This window comes from Copadichromis virginalis, linkage group LG5 (assembly GCF_057382275.1).
Source record: "Copadichromis virginalis isolate Kocher_CV1m ecotype Utaka linkage group LG5, C_Virginalis_male_GT1.1, whole genome shotgun sequence".
Classification (NCBI taxonomy): Eukaryota; Metazoa; Chordata; class Actinopteri; order Cichliformes; family Cichlidae; genus Copadichromis; species Copadichromis virginalis.
Genome location: NC_140622.1, coordinates 36598070 through 36617075, shown reverse-complemented (window position 1 = coordinate 36617075; position 19006 = coordinate 36598070). Strand labels below are relative to the sequence as shown.

At 38.6% G+C, this 19006-nt stretch overlaps 1 protein-coding gene across 1 annotated transcript in view; it reads right to left on the bottom strand.

Annotated features, from left to right (window-relative positions):
• Positions 1 to 19006, bottom strand: part of necab3 (N-terminal EF-hand calcium binding protein 3) — a 45896-nt gene that overhangs the window by 18345 nt on the left and 8545 nt on the right. Inside the window, exons 3-7 of the mRNA XM_085457611.1 lie at positions 12189 to 12297; positions 10528 to 10553; positions 9007 to 9104; positions 6239 to 6375; positions 3066 to 3187 (exon numbers count right to left, since the gene is read on the bottom strand). Of these exons, the coding sequence (XP_085313737.1) occupies positions 3066 to 3187; positions 6239 to 6375; positions 9007 to 9104; positions 10528 to 10553; positions 12189 to 12297 (492 nt within the window). The remainder of the gene's footprint in view (positions 1 to 3065; positions 3188 to 6238; positions 6376 to 9006; positions 9105 to 10527; positions 10554 to 12188; positions 12298 to 19006) is intronic.

Genomic DNA, 19006 nt, shown 5'->3' with positions numbered 1-19006 from the left:
TCTTTTCCTTCTCCCGGGCAGCTCCATATCCAAAGTGTCTACTGTTCCTCTGTGTACATGTTCAAACTATCTTTGCCATGTTTCCAAACCACTCAACCTGATCTGACCCTCTGATATATTCATTTTGAAAATCTTAGCATCTTCAGCTCTGCCATCTGCGGTTCTGACACCTGTGTTTTTGTTAGTGTCACCTTTTCCAAACCATACATCATGGCAGGTCTAACTACCTAACTTTGCCTTCCACTCTTACTGCTATCGTTCTGTCACATCTCCATCCACCCAGCCTGCCCTCTTGTGTATTCTGACCACAGGTATTTAAACTCATCCACCTTCAATACTTCTACTCCTTGTATTGTCACATTTTCTTCTCATTCACACTCTCATCTGACTTTCCAGTTCATACCTCCATCTCTTCAGGTCCTTTTCTACCTTCTCCCTAATCTCAATAAAGATCACAATGTCATCTACAAACATTATAGCACATGGAAACTCCTGCCAGTAGTCATCTGTCATCCTGTCCATCACCACTGCAAACAAGAAGGGTTCAGAGCTGATCCCTGATCTAATCTCACACTCTTCTTGAACTAAACTGTCACTCTTACCGCACATCTTACCACCGTCCTGCTGTTCTCATACATTCCTGGCACCACCCTCACAAACGTCTCTGTCACTCCTGACTTCCTTATGCAGTAGCCTACCACAGTTCCTCTCTGTGGCACCCTATTGTAAGCTTTCTCTAGATCCCAAGAGACAGAAAAGAAACTATTTCATGTTGTTTGAGGAACTACATAGTTTATAGGTTTTTGTTCTTTTGATTTTTTAAGCAATTCCACAAATACATGACAAGTTTCAGTTTTAAGTAAAACCAAATTGGCCTTGTGTTGATAGACATAACCAGAATAAATGAGAGCAATATTGTTATAACCCCAGCAGGACCTGCTGTAATATTGCCCCAGTGGGTGGGCCTTGCTGTCCAGCCTTAGGTGCCATCCTTGAGTGTAGCTGATTCTACTTGGCAATTAGGCCAGAGTGCTTAAGGCTGGCACTAGAGAGGAGAGCTCTAGTGACAGTCTGCCTTTTTGTTTTGCAGCTTGTGAGCTGTGTATTACTGCTGCTTGCTTCTGTTCTGTGAAGAGGAGAGTTATTGGTCATTTAACCTTTTTTTTTACTTCTTTAATTAGTTACCAACATCTGGGTTTTGTAATTTTTTCTTTCCTTTGATGGTGCAAGAAGCTTGTCTGTCTCTTTTAGTTTAATTATTAATAAAATAATTTATTTTGTTGCCAATTTTGCCTCTTTGTCTCCTTTTTTCAATATGGTTACATTGTGTTACATTCCCACATCTCTTGGTCATTTATGGAAACATAAATGTCCAAGAGATTGTTCGGATCTTTCAGCTGACACTGAAAGATCACCTAATACTTTGTTGATTTTGTTCTATAAGAAATTGTTATCATTATTATTAAGTTACAAATACTGCACCTAAGCGCTGGTGGCAAATGACTGAGAAAAAAAGGAAGCCAATAAGTTGACGTCTGGTGTTCCCTTCTTTTGCTACAGACAACAAACAATTTAAAAAGACCATATTTCACTTTTAGCAATTTAAGTCTACAGGGTGGGCCATTTATATGGATACACAGTAATAACATGGGAATGGTTGGTGATATTAAAGTCCTGTTTGTGGCACATTAGTATATGTGAGGGGGCAAACTCCTCAAGATGGGTGGTGACCATGGTGGCCATGGAGCGGATTGAAATTGTGTTGATATCTGGTGAACGCAGTAACCGGGTCATTGCAGCAGATTTCAATGCAAGACACCCTACAAGACCACCCATCTCCCATGCTACAGTTAGCAAACTGCTTGCTAAGTTTCGTGAAACTGGTTCAGTGTTGGATTTGCCAAAATGTGGACGCAAGAAAACTGTTACTAATGAAGAAACATCAGTGGCTGTCCTAGCTTCATTCAGCAACACAGCGTAGCACTCGCCGCATGTCCCTGGAGAGTGGCATTAGTCGAACATCCCTTCGGTGGATATTAGCTACTCACAAATGGCACCCTTACAAACTCCAGCTACTGCAGCATCTCAATGAGGATGACCCAGATCGGCGCACAGAATTTGCAGAATGGGCAAAACAAAAATTGGAACAGAACCCTCAGTTCACGCAGAAGATTTTGTTCAGTGATGAGGCAAACTTATGTGAATGGTGAAGTTAACAAACAAAGCCACCGCTATTGGTCTGACACTAACCCACATTGGATGGATCCCTCCAAGAAGTGGTTTGGTGTGGTATATGGGGTACAACAATAGTGGGTCCATTCTTCAACAATGGAAACCTCAAGGCCACTGAATATTTGAAATTGCTACATGATGATGTGTTTCCCTCTTTATGCACTGAAGCTGGCACGTTCCCTGAGTTTTTCCAGCAAGATGGTGCACCACCACATTATGGGTGCCAGGTCCGAGCATTCCTAGATGAACACTTTCCTGGAAAGTGGATTGGTCGTCGTGGGCCAGTTGAATGGCCCCCAAGGTCTCACAATCTGACCCCCTTAGACTTTTATCTTTGGGGTCATCTGAAGGCAATTGTCTATGGTGTGAAGATACGAGATGTGCAGCACCTGAAACTACGGATACTGGATGCCTGTGCTGGCATTTCTCCTGCGGTGTTGCTATCAGTGTGTGAAGAGTGGGAGAAGAGGGTTGCATTGACAATCCAACACAATGGGCAGCACATTGAACACATTTTATAAGTGGTCAGAAACTTGTAAATAACTCATGAAAGAATAAAGTTACGTTGAAACCAAGCACACCATTGTTTTTCTTGTGACATTACCAATAAGTTTGATGTGTCACATGGCCCATCTTCCTATTGAAAAAACAAAAGTTGTATCCAAGATGGCCGACTTCTACATGGCCACCATAGTCACCACCCATCTTGAGGAGTTTGCCCCCTCACATATACTAATGTGCCACAAACAGGACTTTAATATCACCAATCATTCCCATTTTATTACGGTGTATCCATATAAATGGCCCACCCTGTACTTTGTTGTTCCTCTTACCCATGGTCAGGATGCCAGTGCAGGGATCTGATGGAGAGAGGCACAGGTTATTATGGACCCTGCGACCACAGCGCCTGCCATTTCTCTGTATTGCTGTCAGCTCTGGCGCCTTTACTTCTCTCCTGCCATGACAGCAGTGGAAATCCAGCGAGACAAACATCAGAGAGAAAGACAGCAACTGTCAGAGCAATGTGGAAAAAACCTCTTAAAATATAGCAAACAGGGGAAGTCACATGGGAAAATATGAAGCATATATAGAACGAAACATTGGAAGGAATAGAGGAGATTGAGGGGCCAGAGAATGCAAAGAGAGGAAGAAAAATATGTGGAGAATGATACATTAATAATTGATTCCAATCAGAAACTGAGATAGGTTAATGTATGATGCAAGAGACACAGCATAATCAATGGCACAAAGACACACAAAGAGACATCCAGAATAGAGGTGAAAACAGCTTATTATCCCACAGGGTAAAGATTTAAGGGGGACAGACACTTACACTTACTCCTTTCCTCAATCACACATATGCACACACACACACACACATACTATCTATATCTCTGTTATAGATGGAAAAGTGTTTGCTGTGCTAAATGCAGAGTGTCAAGGGCAGGATGTTAGTCATGAGGGTGTGACAATCGAGATAGTGTGTCTGTGTGTGTGTGGTGTGTGTGTGTGTGTGTGTGTCTGTGTGTGTGAAGACTTTGATTTAGTTATGTATGTGTGTGTGGCTCTCTGTGTGTCTAAATGCTTCTGCGCGTTTGTTTGTACTTGGTAGTGTGAGCCAGTGTCTCCCTCCTTTTGTTGTGTTGTTATGTGTGCACGTTAATACGTGTGTCTGTGTATGTGTCTACGTGTGTGTGTGTGCAGGATCATGCTGACAGCGCAGAGGGAGTGCATTGCTAGGAGGTTATCATGCTGAGAACAGCCTGGAGCCCAAAGGCCACTGCAACCACCATAAATCTACTGCAGTGAAGCAAAGGAGAGAGAAATAAGCTGTTTGTTGTTTAACTCAATATGTCTCTAATTCTGTCACTCACACACACACACTCACTGTGTCTGTCCAAATCTATATCTGCTTGAGCAATATTAAAAGTGTCTGACCAAAAAGCTCCGTGTTATGTTCATTTGTACAGGCCTTCTTTCCTTTCTCCAATTCATCTTAGGCTCTCTGTATCATTCTGCTATCCATTTACTTCTTTTTTCTGCTTTGCTTTCTCTCTCTTAGTGAATTACTGTCTATATATGTCACTGCTACCAATATCATCCTTTAGCCTTGTTCCCTTGCTCTGCCTCCCCCAGTCAACTCTCAATAATTCACCCTGGCTATAATCACTCTATTATCTTCAATAATGCCAGCGTGGCACCCAGAGGTAAGAAAAGAGACAACCCAGGCTGCGATTAGTGCTACCAAATTATTTAGCCATGAAAAATGTAGAAAAGTATCCTTATTATTTTAAATGAGAACAGTTAGTGTTGCCAAAGCATTAGTCATAATCTTGACCTGTGCTGACACAGACTTCTACTCATTAAATGCCTAGATGGATCGTGTTTGCCAAATTCTTAATTGGTGACAGCAGTTTATTTGTGTTTTTATTCCATGACCTTCATTTACATTTAATGAAAGCATTAAGGTCTTTGACAGAAATTCTGAATTTCAAACAGTCTACCTATTAGTGAGGCATCTGTTTGAAAGCCTGTGAGAATACAGTAAATTCAAAGCTTTCTGCTCAAAGGCATGTCTTGAAAGAAAGCTTCATGATACAGCATTGATTAAGTGAATTTCTTGCTTAAAAGTATTGCTTAGACCAATGCTAACTGTTTTTTTCATACCTGGTTGTGCTAATAATGAATTATGGAAGTTTTCTGTTGACACAATTAAAAAATAGTATGTGTGTATTTCTTGAAGCAGTTTGCATTAGCAGTAGTAGTCTTGAAATGCTGTGGTTGAATATTTTTTAAAGAGAGATTATAAAGTGAGATATTAGTAAAACATTGTTGAATGATTAAAGAGAGAAAAACATTCTGAGTTATTATGGTGCACTGTATATAAAAATATAGGATTATTATATTAAATTACACAGAGCATCATGGTACGACAGAATGCAAAGTCTACCAGAGAAATCATCCCTCCAGCATGAGTCATTTTTCTCCTTCAGCTAACAAACACGCTGGCTTATACCACACCTCACTAAGCAGTATGAACATATATGCAGCATTTCCTCTGTTAGATCCATCATTACCACACTGTATAGACTGGAATGAGTTCTTAGATGTGTTTTATTCATTTTAGTTTGGACTGTCTGCTGCACATCTCAGTTGGGCTGAACTTATTTAACCACTGCATTAAGAAAAACAAAACACAAACAAAAAAACCTTTAAATGTTCTCCTTTCCTTTAGTGTAAAAATCATTCTTAAAAAACAGCCGAGGAACATCATAAGAATGATGCAAGCGCAACAAATTCTAAAATCTGAAAAATCAAAGAGAAGCATCAGCATGTCCCCTCGGCTCAAGCAGCTTCTATGTGTTGTGGTAAGTGAGAGGAAAAAAGTAATGCGCTTTTATAACTAATGATGGTTCAGGCTTCTGGCTCACATGTAATTAACAGTTCAGACAACAATTCTCATAGTGTGATCCACTCTGCAATAAAATACTTGGTACAAAATACAGTGTCACTCTCGAAAGTATGCACTGTGTTTCTACATACTTTGCAAGTCCATCCAGTGGGCAACAAAAGAGGACTAATTCTGACAACTCTGTCATACCTAAACCACTGACCATGTTCCAATCTACATATAAAAGTAGAAGCAGAAGCCTTAATTAACTGGAATTAAAGATTTACAACAGTGAAATTACATTTAAAATATATGCAGCATAGAAAAGCATGACTGTACTCCCTTTCTGTGCAGTGTTGCAGCAGAATTTTAAAGTTGTAAAGTAAAGTTGAGTTAAAAATTCTAAATTTTCATTAGAACAGCATCTATGAAAAAAAACCACAAGGTAATCCTTATACCTGAGTTTAGCATTACAGCACCAGTCATCAGAAATGCTGTTGCTCATAAGTTCTCTACTTAAATTACGACTAAGACTTTAATAGTATGTAAACAGTGTTGAATAAAATGTAACAAATAACAGAAAACACAAAATACTGTATCACATAGTGTACTAACGGGGCAGGGCTGCTCTGCTCTTCCACAGCCTCCATGGCACACTGCAGGGACCTCTGTAAAGAAAGCAGCTGACTGGATGTCTCCCTTAGCATGAATCTGGTGACAAACTGACCCAACACGCTGGCACCTTGGTACTCCTGAGAAAGAGAGCGACAAACAGAACAAAGGGTTAAAGGACAAACTGCTCAAACCAAAGCGCAAAGAAAGGAAAAGCAGCTCTGAGACAAGACACACCACACAGAGAAGGAGAGAGAGCGATCATGTGATAACTTCTCCAAAACAACTGCAGGCACTTGTGAAATGTGTGACAGCTGCAATTAAATGGGCTAATTAATTCTCAGAACACATACATTATTCAGAAGTGCGTATTCAAATTCCAAGGTGGAAGAACTTTAATAGGAGACATAATTGCTGCTCATGTCCCCAAACACAAATGTGATTACGCATTCTCAAAGGAGACATAGTCACGCAATGTGCGAGTGAAGTAACATTGCATAGCTCATTGTCAAAACTTGCGATGACGAGCCTCTACTGAAAAAGCATCATGGGATTAGCAGTCCAAAGCACTGACAGACCACAGCTGCTAACCAGTGACTGCACAATCCTCTAGGGGTTTACCCACTTCAACAGCTTTAAAGAAGAGGCCAAATAGAGGAGGTAGGTGATCTAATTAAGGCAGGTTCCATAATTATTCAGAACACATTTCCTCCACTCTTCTCATTTAACAACTCCTATTAAACTTTAAATCCCTGATTCATAGCTGTTACCTCAAAAAATCCTCAAGCACTTTTAAAACATTTTGTCAGCTCTAGTTGAGCAACATAATAAACAGGTACAGAAATGCTAGGCTGTGCCAAACCGGTACATATTATTACATGAGGTTTTTGGGACACACACACCGTGGGACATCAGGAGTATCAAGAGAATATTTGTAGCAGTTAGGACTGAAAATTGCAGACTGAACAAGACTTAAGGTCATGGGATTGCACTGCACTGATAGTCCATTGGTGCTACTCAGGACTTTGCAAAGCTTCTTTTTGCATAATTTTGCAGTGTCACTTGGTGACACTACAAGAAACTGGTGCTGTGCATGATTCCTGATTATGGCATGTGTGGTTGTTTTACCTAATAAACACAGAACATCTCTGCAGTCAGGCCAAGTATTAAAAACAACAAAATCTCTCAAGTAAAGTCATGGCTTGTGCTTCTTCCTCTTCATGGAGAATTGCCTTCCTGCTCTATCTCTGTCTCTATCTCTTATTAATCTAGTATAACCAGAAAACTAAAAACCATCGCACACAACCAGACTACCTTCTTCCTGTTGCTCTAGTCTAAGCACTAAGGTACATCAAAACATCTTCTTCCTGCAGCAGTTTCTCATTAACCACTCACACAATTTACCAGTCTCCTCATTTAATGCTCAGGAAGAGAATGTGCACTTAAGGAAGCTACTTTCTTAAAATCAAGCATACTATAATTGTTAAAAATAAGACTGATTATGTGGATTGATTCTTCTGCTTGGACTGAACACAATCAAGGCCCATGGGACCCGCAGTACATAGGTGGGCAGACTGCTGGCTTAAATACTAATCAGTGGTTTTTTTCCATCTGCAGCTTTAGCAGTGGGAGCAGTAATTGCTGCAGCAAAAAGGACCAAAAGTGCTGTGCTGCTGGACAGGAACAGAAATGTTAAGAAGTTCCCTGGAGTAAAAAAAAGGGCAAGCAGTAACAAGGGGAAGTCAAGTCAACGATTTTAGTTACATGTTAATGCTGGTGCAGTACACGCTGTAGCTTTGACAGACAAGTTAATAAACAGAAACAGCATCACAGTTGTGTCCAAAGTATCGGGTAGATTATTGTGTTATATAGGATATCTGTGACTCATTTATAGTTAGGATATTGAGACAACACTGCTGTGTTTTGTGCAGAACGTATTAAGTCATTCTTGGGTCAAACTCCCCATCTGATTTATTTCCCAGCCCATCCCTGCCTGAAATATTTTTTTTCCCTCTTTTGTTAATTCATCACTTCTGGGAGACTTAGTGCAGCAGTGGCTCCATCTGTGTACACGGGGGCTTCCTCTAATAGACAAGAATCAGCACAAAACTAAACACAGGAGATTTATAGCACAAAAAAACCTAACTTGGTGAGCGTGTCTGTGTCTACTTGTATTACTTACATTGTGGGGATTGGTTTGGATACTCACGTTATGTAGGCCCACCTCCTTTAAGGTAAAGAAATGTCCCCATAATGCAAATCAGTATATTATAAGGTGAAGACTCAGTTTGAGGTTTTAATAGGAGATAGGATAAACCCCGTCAAAGTGTCCTAACCTTGTTACATAAAATTTGGTAAGTGTTAACAGGTAAATATCCGTTCACCGACTCATTCAACATTTTTGTGTTTCGGGGTTTGGCGGTATTTTCCAAAGTGGGACCAAGGATAACGAGACCACAGGTGATGTAAGTCAGTGTGAATCATCTGAATTGATAAAAACTAACTGCTTTCAGCCCTCAGTTTTTCTTGCTATTACCTGCATGGTGCATGTATTACATTTGAGACTACATCCAACCTGCCAGCTCTCAAGTACAAAGTCTGTGTGAAGAAACTTCTAATTTGAGAATAGTGCAGTCATTTCAATAGTCTGTTGAATTCAGAGCTAGCGAGTGGTGGCCATGTGGTCTGCCAAAATTAAGACAGATTCACATAAAACTAAATGGTTCATAGTATAGCTTTCAGAGTCTTCACGTGCTTTGGTGAATTCTTACCTCTTTAGTTTTATCCATTGCCTTTAAGATGGCAATATTCAGGCTCTCCAGAGCTGAAAGGACATTAAGATACTCTCCAAGGTGCTGAGAAAAATAGTCTAACAGGGAATAGCAAAAAAAACCTGTCAGTGTTATTGCAATCACGGACTATGAACATGAATAGTCATCAAACATTAATTTTAACGTTTAAAAGTTGGAGACAAGCTCTAATATGTTGCCATGACAGACTCCAATTAAGAGACGACGACGACTACAGGAGTGAGAATATAATGAATGCACAATACGTCAGCAACACTTAGCGCTCCCCGTTTCATGAAATTGAGGGTTTTTTCTTTACTAATTTTAATAAGGCAGTGTTATAAGATATCTCATTCACTCTTGTAGTGTTAATGATAGCAAGCGTGAAGATTCATTTCACACCAGACAGCACCGACTGCTATAAAGAAACTCCTACACATTTTAATGTTTATGTCACAAATGAGCTCACGTAACTGCAAAAGCAGTGTACCGAGGCTTATTTAAAGTGTCACGGTAAAAAGGCTGTGCGAGGAAGGTTCACCAAATTATATATGATAGAGCAAGAGTAAAGCAAAGAAAAAGCTCAATAGTAATTAGCTCTTGATTCTTAATTAAAAACTTGATTTTACACTAGCTAAGAGTACGAGTGACATGACACACAGTTAACAATGTGATCCAAGGTGAATGGATTGGTGGCAGCCTTTACACTCCCCTCAGTTACATTCATTTATGTTGCATTACTGAATTTTAAACCGTTAATCAGAAACAATTTGGTCTAAAGAACATAGAGCAGTGGCTGACAGATGTTCACTGAACTACATATGAGATAAAAGAAGCATTCTGTTATGGAAAAACAGTCAACTTCTGTTGATGTCAGATGCAAAAGATGCCATTCCCATTCAATAAATTATGCAGAAGTTTTATTCTGGGTACAAGTCATATTTACCGGTCTCTGTCCTAGTTCTTAACTTTATTCAGGTCATCTGACACACATGTATTTTTTAAAATGATTAAAAAAATAGGCCAATAGATCACTACTATATATATCACTACTACTGTGTATACTATATAACAATATCAATATGACTCTTACTGTATGTCTGTAAATTTTAGGAAACCAGCACCTGGTTGACTTTCCACACAAGAAGTCTACCAATAGGGAAACATGACTTTTTACCAGATTTTGCTCAGCAGTACCTAAACATGTCAGACGACACATTCAAATCAAACTAAATCACAAATGCTTTTGATATATAATTTAGTTGTGTTGCTTGTTTGGCGTGCGCAGAAAACACAGCAAAACCTGCTGCCTCTAACTTTATACAATGCTTTCATTTGAAAATGCAAATTTCCCAGAGTTTTTAAACTGTTGCTATGAAGTTACTCATGAACACTAATAATAATTAAAAAAAGAATCTAAGGATAGGGTAACACAAACACTTATGACAGTAACTTTTATGATAGGAGTTATACAGAAATCAGAGTAAGCACGCTCCAACCAACCTGATAGCTTGTCAGTGTCCAGATTGCTGCAGAGCAGAACATAAGAGAGAAGCAGGGAAGATACTGAGAGTTAATTAGGAAAATTCAAAGTTATGTAGCTCTTCATTTCTGCTTGAGAGGTTTGGTGTGACTATGTGTGAATATAGTTAATATGATAACAGTGTTGTCATATAAAGACATACACAAGACTTGTTAAAGTGTTAAAACCATATAAATCACACTTGTGCGCAGCATGTTAACCTGAAATGTTTATTCTCCTTAGAAATGATGTCTTCTGCATTTTATCATTATTTAAAATGTTAGACCATTGTCTGTTTTACTTCTCCCACAGTGGTAAAAACATTGCAATAAATACGTCTTTGTTTACTTTTCGTAGCAGAAGGGTTTACATTTGATGAGAAATTATTCTCTTTGATAAAGACCATTACTACTACCATTACTATGTGAAAAATTCCCCTGTTGTTTTAATGACATTTTAAAGACTGAATCAAACTGGAAGTGAAGCTGGTAAATAGCTGCATTATTATAATGCTCACACAGCTCCTGCAGACAACAAAAACAAATGCCTTTTTGGCAGTTGCTGTTACAAATCTGCATTTGGATGGTGACAATGAGCTCCCACATATCTCTCTTTTAGGCTATTAAGATATAGCTAATGTGATCATTCTTTTCCCTTTGCTTTCAGTTCCAGCATTTTCTGCATAACTTTAAGCATTATCAAGCATATACAGGTAAAACACGTTCTTCCTATCACCACTCCATTAACTGTATTGTTATATTGAGAATAAGAAAAACCTTTAATTAGACATCAGAGCACAGTTCATGCCAACTGCCTCAAAGCTTGGAGGGTGGTTAGAGAGGTCTCGAGGCTATTGTTTCTCATCACAGCGGCAATACTAGCCTAGCAGCATGTTCAAAAGCAATTTATCACACAGTGATGGAAGAACTGGCACCACAACAAAAATAAATACAGAGTGGTTACTGTAGCCAAACTAGTTAGATGCAAAAAAGGAAGAAACCCCCCCCCCCAAAACACATATGCATCTATTCCAGTCTGCTTTTGTGTGTGAGACTGGGCCTACTGATGCATTTCAGTGATTTACCAATCATGGTTAATTTGTTATATCACCTGAGCTTATACAAAGATTTTGAAACCTTGTTAAGCCTCAGTGTTGGCACAGAAGAAAAGTTGCAAAATGCCTCATGAATACAAATACCTGATCTGCCAAAGGCAATAAAACACACTGGCTTTAGGTAAGGATCAGACTTAGATACATTAAATACAACATGGCAGGGGAGAAATGGTCTTTTCCTCTGTGGCTAAAAGAGTTAAGCGTTCACTGCAGTGCGGTGATTTCAGCAGCTATCCTGAGGCTGATTTCCTTGATTGTAATTTCAGGGAAGTAGTCTAGGTTTTGAAGTAGCTGGTTTAGCCTACAGTATTTTATGTCCAAAGGAGGGGGTAAACATCAATTCTGCTTGAGTTGAGTTTACCGAGGACCTCCCTCCAGCTGTGAGACATTTAATCTGTGGCTGGTGACTTGAAAAGAACACATTAACACTGCCTTTAAGCATGGTTTTATTTTGCCCTCTTTAAAAGGTAAAAGCACAAAGTTTACGAGAGAGAATCTATTAAATATAACACTAGGTCAAAAACTCACTTATTCTGTTGGCCATCTATGGAATAGAAAAGCTCCTGTAGCTCCTCAGTAGTCAGGATCCCATCAGCAAAGTAAGTATTAAACTCTTCAAATGACAACTTGCCATCATCTGAAACAGAAAGAAAGTTTACTGCACAAAGTCGACAGGCAGCCTTGTATCAACAGTTATAAGATGATAGGCTCACTAGTGGTTACGTGTATAACATGTATATTACATTTTTTTTCTTCTTGCTTGAATGATTTCTTGTTTCTGTGCTCTTGCTTCTACCAAATCTTAGTTTCAGTAATACTAAACTCAGGAGAAACATCTTGCCTAACATTAAAGAGAAAATTGAGCCACCTGATTGCATCGTACTTGCATGTGTTTACATGCTGGATAAGACACTACCACCTATCTTAGCTTGGACTTTTTAAATAACTCATTACACATGTGGTACTTAGTTCTGGAAACTATTCCATTTAATTCCCTTTTAATCTCAGTGTAAAGGCTCAAGAGCTTCTGTAGCCCTTTTCTGCTTTTCTGCTATGCTGGAAAGTCAGTATTGTTTTGTAACTACCACAGCTGCAACCTTTCATATTAATGATAATATGCATAAAGAAAACAAAAAAAATGAACTGAATGACTAAAAAGTAATAAAACATCTTATTTTCTTGGAATTAACTGACAAAATATTTCAATATCTATCTATCTATCTATCTATCTATCTATCTATCTATCTATATTAGGGGTGCAACGATATTCGTATCGATATTGAACCGTTCGATACAGTGCTTTCGGTTCGGTACGCATATGTATCGAACAATACAAAATTTGTAATTTATTTTATCAACTTTCCTTCTGACTATGCTGTCTGTGTTGAGCGCTCAGTGAATCTGTGTTTGACTACTCCGCCTAGGGTCGACAGTGCAGCCTAGGCGGAGTAGTCGAACGCAGATTCACTGAGCGCTCAACACAGACAGCATCGTCAGAAGGAAGAGCGCAGGGCAAGCTAGCGAGACAGAAGTTAAGCTCTCCTTACAACATGGACCTCCCCCACCCTCATTCAGATCTGGCGTTTGGAATTATTTTGGTTTTCATGTGACGTATGACCCTGAAGGTAAGCAGTCATGGACTAAAGTAAAACAGTATGTTGGATGTGCCATGCAATGCTCAATTACATGGGTGGGAACTAGTGTGTTAGCGCAGTTAGCTCGTTAACGTGTTGGCCGTCTAGCCCCATGCACGGGCGTTAACGGAGATTTGCCGTGTTGTGGCGTTAAGGTCATTTCAACGAGATTAACCTGAAAGCACTAGTGGGAACACAACGAATATGACTGCACATTTACGCCGACATCATCCTAGTGCAAAGACAAGTGGAAGCAGAAAAAAAACAAGCAAGCATGCTGCTAACTTTAGCCGAGTCATTTAGACAGCTGTTTAATATGCTGCTGAGAATATAGCCCAGAAGAAGCGGATAGTATAGCTTTTATTTTGGAAAGAGACATTTCTCTGTAATAAACTCTCTTTTCCAAAGATGAGTGATTCCTCAATCAGATACAGGGCTCGCAGTATCGCTAGCCCAACGTCCTGGAGCTAGCGATTTTTTCAGTCGGGCTACCAAAATCTATCTCTTCCCTGCCCGTCGGGCTATTGTAGGAAAAATATATGTCAATGCTTTTGCATTCTTTCAGAAATGTAGCTGGGTAATTATGTCATTGGCATCGGTGAGCCACTGTCAATATGTGACATATTGAAGTCGCGTTTGAATTTGCGCTTGTTTTTTTGCTTTCACTTTGCAATCGCGCGAACTGTGTATAGAGAGCGACAGCACTGATCTGTGAGTGATGATAATTTGTGCACCAATTCCTCTGACATCGTCTTATTAATTGTTAGCTTACTATGCAAACATGACAAGTGAAATCTCCCGCAGCTTAAACATGTGAGAGGTTGATCGCGCAGAGAATCGCTGAGCTTATGTGAGTGAGTGTGTAAAAGCAGCAGGATTTATATTTGACTACGATGACCTGGATGACTGAGAACCTTCACAGACAGATATATATTTTAGTTCTGCTGAGCCAAATAAGACAGGTCAGTGTGAAGAAGTGACAGCCAAAGAAAAGCTTACCACAAAATGGAGAAGTTATGACAAATCAGACTATAAGGCAAAAAGAAAGTGCAGCTTTATGGTTTCATGGACAAAAGAATTTCTGTGGCTGCAATATGACGAGCTAAATAACCAGGGCTGCACATAAGTGGTCCGCAGGTGCGCATTCGCTGTCAAAATAAAAAACACGCACAAGGGTTAGGGTTAAATTTAAAAACTGTACTTTTGAGTTAAAATATATATTTATAATTTTAATAAATGACAAATTAAAAAGGCATGAACATTTTTTGTATCGAAAAAATATCGAACCGTGACACCAAAGTATCGAACCGAACCGTGAATTTTGTGTATCGTTGCACCCCTAATATATATATATATATATATATATATATATATATATATATATATATATATATATATATATATATATATATATATATAATGGCTTGAATTGTTGATAAAGTAATAAGTCATATTTGAAAAGAATTGTCACTTATTTAAACATGTAAATATGACGCGTGTCTGTAAAAAGCAAAAAAAACAAAACAAATATGAATGTTCTAACAGATAAAAACTAAATTCTAATACTATGCATAAGTGTTCCACAAAATATAAATGTAAAAGCACTACAGATGGTGAGCACATTGAATTTTTTCTCATTCTGCTCAGACTAGTTAACAGTGAGCACAGATTTTTGTGACAATGCACAGGAAAATCAATAGCAGATGATAAATAGCTTGGTTGTCATCTGTGAAGAAGTGTTCCTTCGTGAGCCTATTATAAATCAGTCTGCAAGCACAGATTACACAGATCAGTCAGCAGTTAGCCTGCCAGAAAGAAGCTGCTAGATGTTTTTAAGTGCAGCTGAATAAATAGACTAGGCATATTTACCTAAAAAGGGAAGCAAAAGTATACTCGAAGGAGTTGGAGACATAATTAATCAATGCAACTGAGTAACATTACAATAAAGAATGATGAAATACAGCTAAGACAGTCATATGCACAAATAAGTATGGATATGAGGTTGGTAAATCCACCAAATAGACAGTTTTTTGCACAGAGAGTCATATCAGGGCAAAATCAGGGCAGCTACGAAACTCACACTTTCACACTTTTAAAATTTGGCTTCTAACCCCCTGAGTAATCAAACCCTGTCTATGCAAAGACAAGGCAAAAGGAGAGTGGTTTAATATGCCATTCCACTTGGTTGGCTCAGCAAAGCTGGCAATTCAAGGGCAAGCTGGAAGACCATCTGTTCAAGTGGACCCATACTGACACTGTTCAACATTACCTCTGACCAGAATGTGTAATGTGTTGGTCCAGACAACAAGCTGCTCTCGCCACTTTGGCCCACATTTTTTTTCGAATAAAAATCAAATCTTCTTTGTCACACAAAAAGTGTCTTTTGTTTTTTCCAGTCTCTTTCACTGCCTTTGTTTTCTCTGTCAAAATACAAAGAACTCTTACGTACTATAAATCATTTGGATCACCACACATGTACTAGTATCTTGGACAATTTTTAATTCATATTAAAAATCACATTTTAGTTGATGTGCATGTTGAAAGAGTGATTGATGTTTTCTTGGTTAGAAAAAAAGCATGACATATTAAAAGCTGGCCTTCTTTTAATAGATTTTAATAGACATATGTGCTGTTCCACTTATATATACTTTATGCAATTTCCTTATAATTTAATGCCGTCTGTGCTCAGTATGTTGACCCAGAGACTGTAGATCCTGCCACATGTCACAGCGCTGTACTCGGAAAGATTCCTCTTCATGGAGTGCCAAACAAGACACACAGCAACAAGGATCAGCAGCAACACTTCTCCATTTGATTGCCAATTGACAGCAAGTAGCAGTCTCCTCTGTTCATTTTGACATTTCTGGGTTAAATGTCTCTATCATAAAGGAAAAAACCCAGACAAATACACAAGCCTGAACATCATCATTTTTCAAAGGCTTTGAGTTGATGTCAATGACATCCTGACCCAGGGAACAGCACTACCTTGACTTTTTGACCTGTCTTAGGAGACATAAGGAGTATAAGTTGTAAAAACATGCAGATTTGCATGTTTACATTACAGCTATGTTTGCAGCATTAAATTAATTAAAAAATCCGTAATAATCCTGACAGAAGACATCAAAAGATTAAAAAAATATGTCTAAGCGTCAGGAAACATCTGGTTCCATCCTCATATCTGACACATCCATCTCCTCTGATGGATGTAAAGATGAGAACAGTGGATGCTGGAGCACTTATTTCTAAAATGGGAAATTCTTGTACAGCCAAGTGTTACTCTAAAATGATGTTGATCAATTATGATACATTATACAGTTGCATTGTTTGCCTTGAGATCACTTAAAGAGCAGGAAGTATTGAAGGAAATGTCTTCTCTTCCCCTCCTCGTGGGAGAATAAACTATGTGAACTGCATTTTACATGAGTACATACAGTATAACCTAGTTTAAATTAGCATCACCACTAAAATGAATGAAGTCTTCCAGCCATTAATCAGTGTTGAGTTTTATATAACAGAAAGGGGTGCACTAAAATGCCACTGACTTCCATTTGCTCTTTTCATCCTCTACAGTCCTATTAGATCAAATCAAATCAAATTCAAATTTTATTTGTCACATACACAGTCATACACAGTACGATATGCAGTGAAAGGCTTACACAACTGCTCGTGACCTAAAGGAAAAAAAAGGCTATGAATAAGATAGGAAATAAATATGAAAATTAAAAAGGGTAAATTTAACTAGGAAGGAATAAAATAAAATATAAAAATTAAAGTTAAAAATGAAATAACTGTACAACAACAGATTAGAATGAAGGGTAAATTTAACTGGGAAAGAATAAGATAAAATATATAAATTAAAGTTGAAAATAAAATAACTGTACAGCAAAATACACAAATACACAGTATAGAAATATATAAGAATGTATGAAGAAATATAAACATATATATACAATAACAGCAGCTGTACAAGTATTAAATGGAAATGAAGAAATATAATGTCCAGTGTTGTGCAATCCACATTTGTAAGCGTCTTGTGCAGTGCAAATATGCTTAAAGTGATTTAGTGATGAAGTGATTCGATTAGATGACCACGCATCTAATCGAATTAGTGTAAACAAAGTCCAGAATGTCCAGTGTGTGTGTAAGAACCATATGTGTGGGTCAGTACTATGTGATGGTGTGTCTGTCCTGCATGGTGCTGTTCCCGAACCAGGTTGAGATGTTTCCCGTCAGGATGCTCTCTATGGTGCACGAGTAAAAGTTCCTGAGCACCTTGGAGTTCAGTCGGAAGTCTCTCAAGCGTCTGAGGTGGTAGAGACGCTGTCGGGCCTTTTTCATCACAGTGTTGATGTGACAGGACCATGACAGGTCCTGTGTGATGTGAACGCCGAGGTATTTGAAGCTGTCCACTCTCTCCACTGGGCACTCGTTGATGACGGGGGTCTGGTAGTTCCTCTCCTGCTTAGTGCTGAAGTCCACTATCAACTCCTTTGTCTTACTGACGTTTAGAAGGAGGTTGTTCCTAGATCAGCTACAGTCTCTAGCTACTAAACATTCACAAACCAAGTATCAGCTGATGTCCTTAAATTAATAAATCACGCATGGCCCACTGGCATATACGGTGTCTAAGCAGATCTCCCTTCCTAAAAAACATGACTTCTGAGGCTTTGTAATGGTCATGTTTCCAGATAATGTGAAGTTAATGCGATTTTACAGCAGCCAGTCCAGAAACGCTTTCAGAGAACAAACTTTCAGAGAACAAACAATGACTTTGATGTTGAATAATTGAAACCACAGTCTGCAAAATGAATCACTGTCTGCGTGTTTTTTGACCTGGTTTTAAAGAACACACGAGCTGCCTGAAACAGACAAAATACCTTCGATGCATTTTACATGAGGCATGATACTTTTAACTTTTTATTCGTGTAGTCAGGGTGTTTTTAAAATAAGACATTTCTGTTCAGAAAGTAAGGACAAAAAGACTACATGGAAACTATGCAAGGATTACAACTTGCTGACAAGGGAGAATCGTAAAAAGGATGGGCATTACCCGACCCGAACCCACACTCTAACCATTTATCACCGAAGCAGTTTTCAGTGCAGCTGTTTCATTTGAAAACAACAAATGTGTTGAACAGAGATGTGGAGGGGAATATTTGAAGCTGAGCGTGTAAAACAACCCTTTAAAGTGAACCAAAATTTAAATAGCCAAAGCCTCCATTTAACACTCCGTCGTAGAGAAAATTCCATTATAAAAGGAAGCGGCTTTAAATCATGCTGACGGTTGGGGCAAAAGCAATATGCATATATTGTTCTTCATTAGAAAGAAAAATCACTTAGGAGTTTCAAGATGTAAAAAAAAACATGTTTCCAAAGAAAGAAAGTGCTGCTTTTAAAAAAAAAAAAAAAAAGCTAATGGGACACGGCCTGATCATATATAACATTTTCTCTTTACTTTAGTTTATAAAAGTCAGATTACTATAACAAAGTGTTCACAAGGCAAGAGTAAACAAGAACATGAAAGTGAGTACGTCCTGTAAAGTAGGGCACAAAGTAGGGCACATTCATATCTTTCCAAAGGTTAGTCCCATTGCAGACTCTCCTAAGAGGTTTATAAATTCCCCATGAATGCATCACTTCAATAGCAACAAGCATTACGAGGAAAGATGGGTCTTGATTCCTTTTGGTAAACTTCTATGCACTAAAATGCCC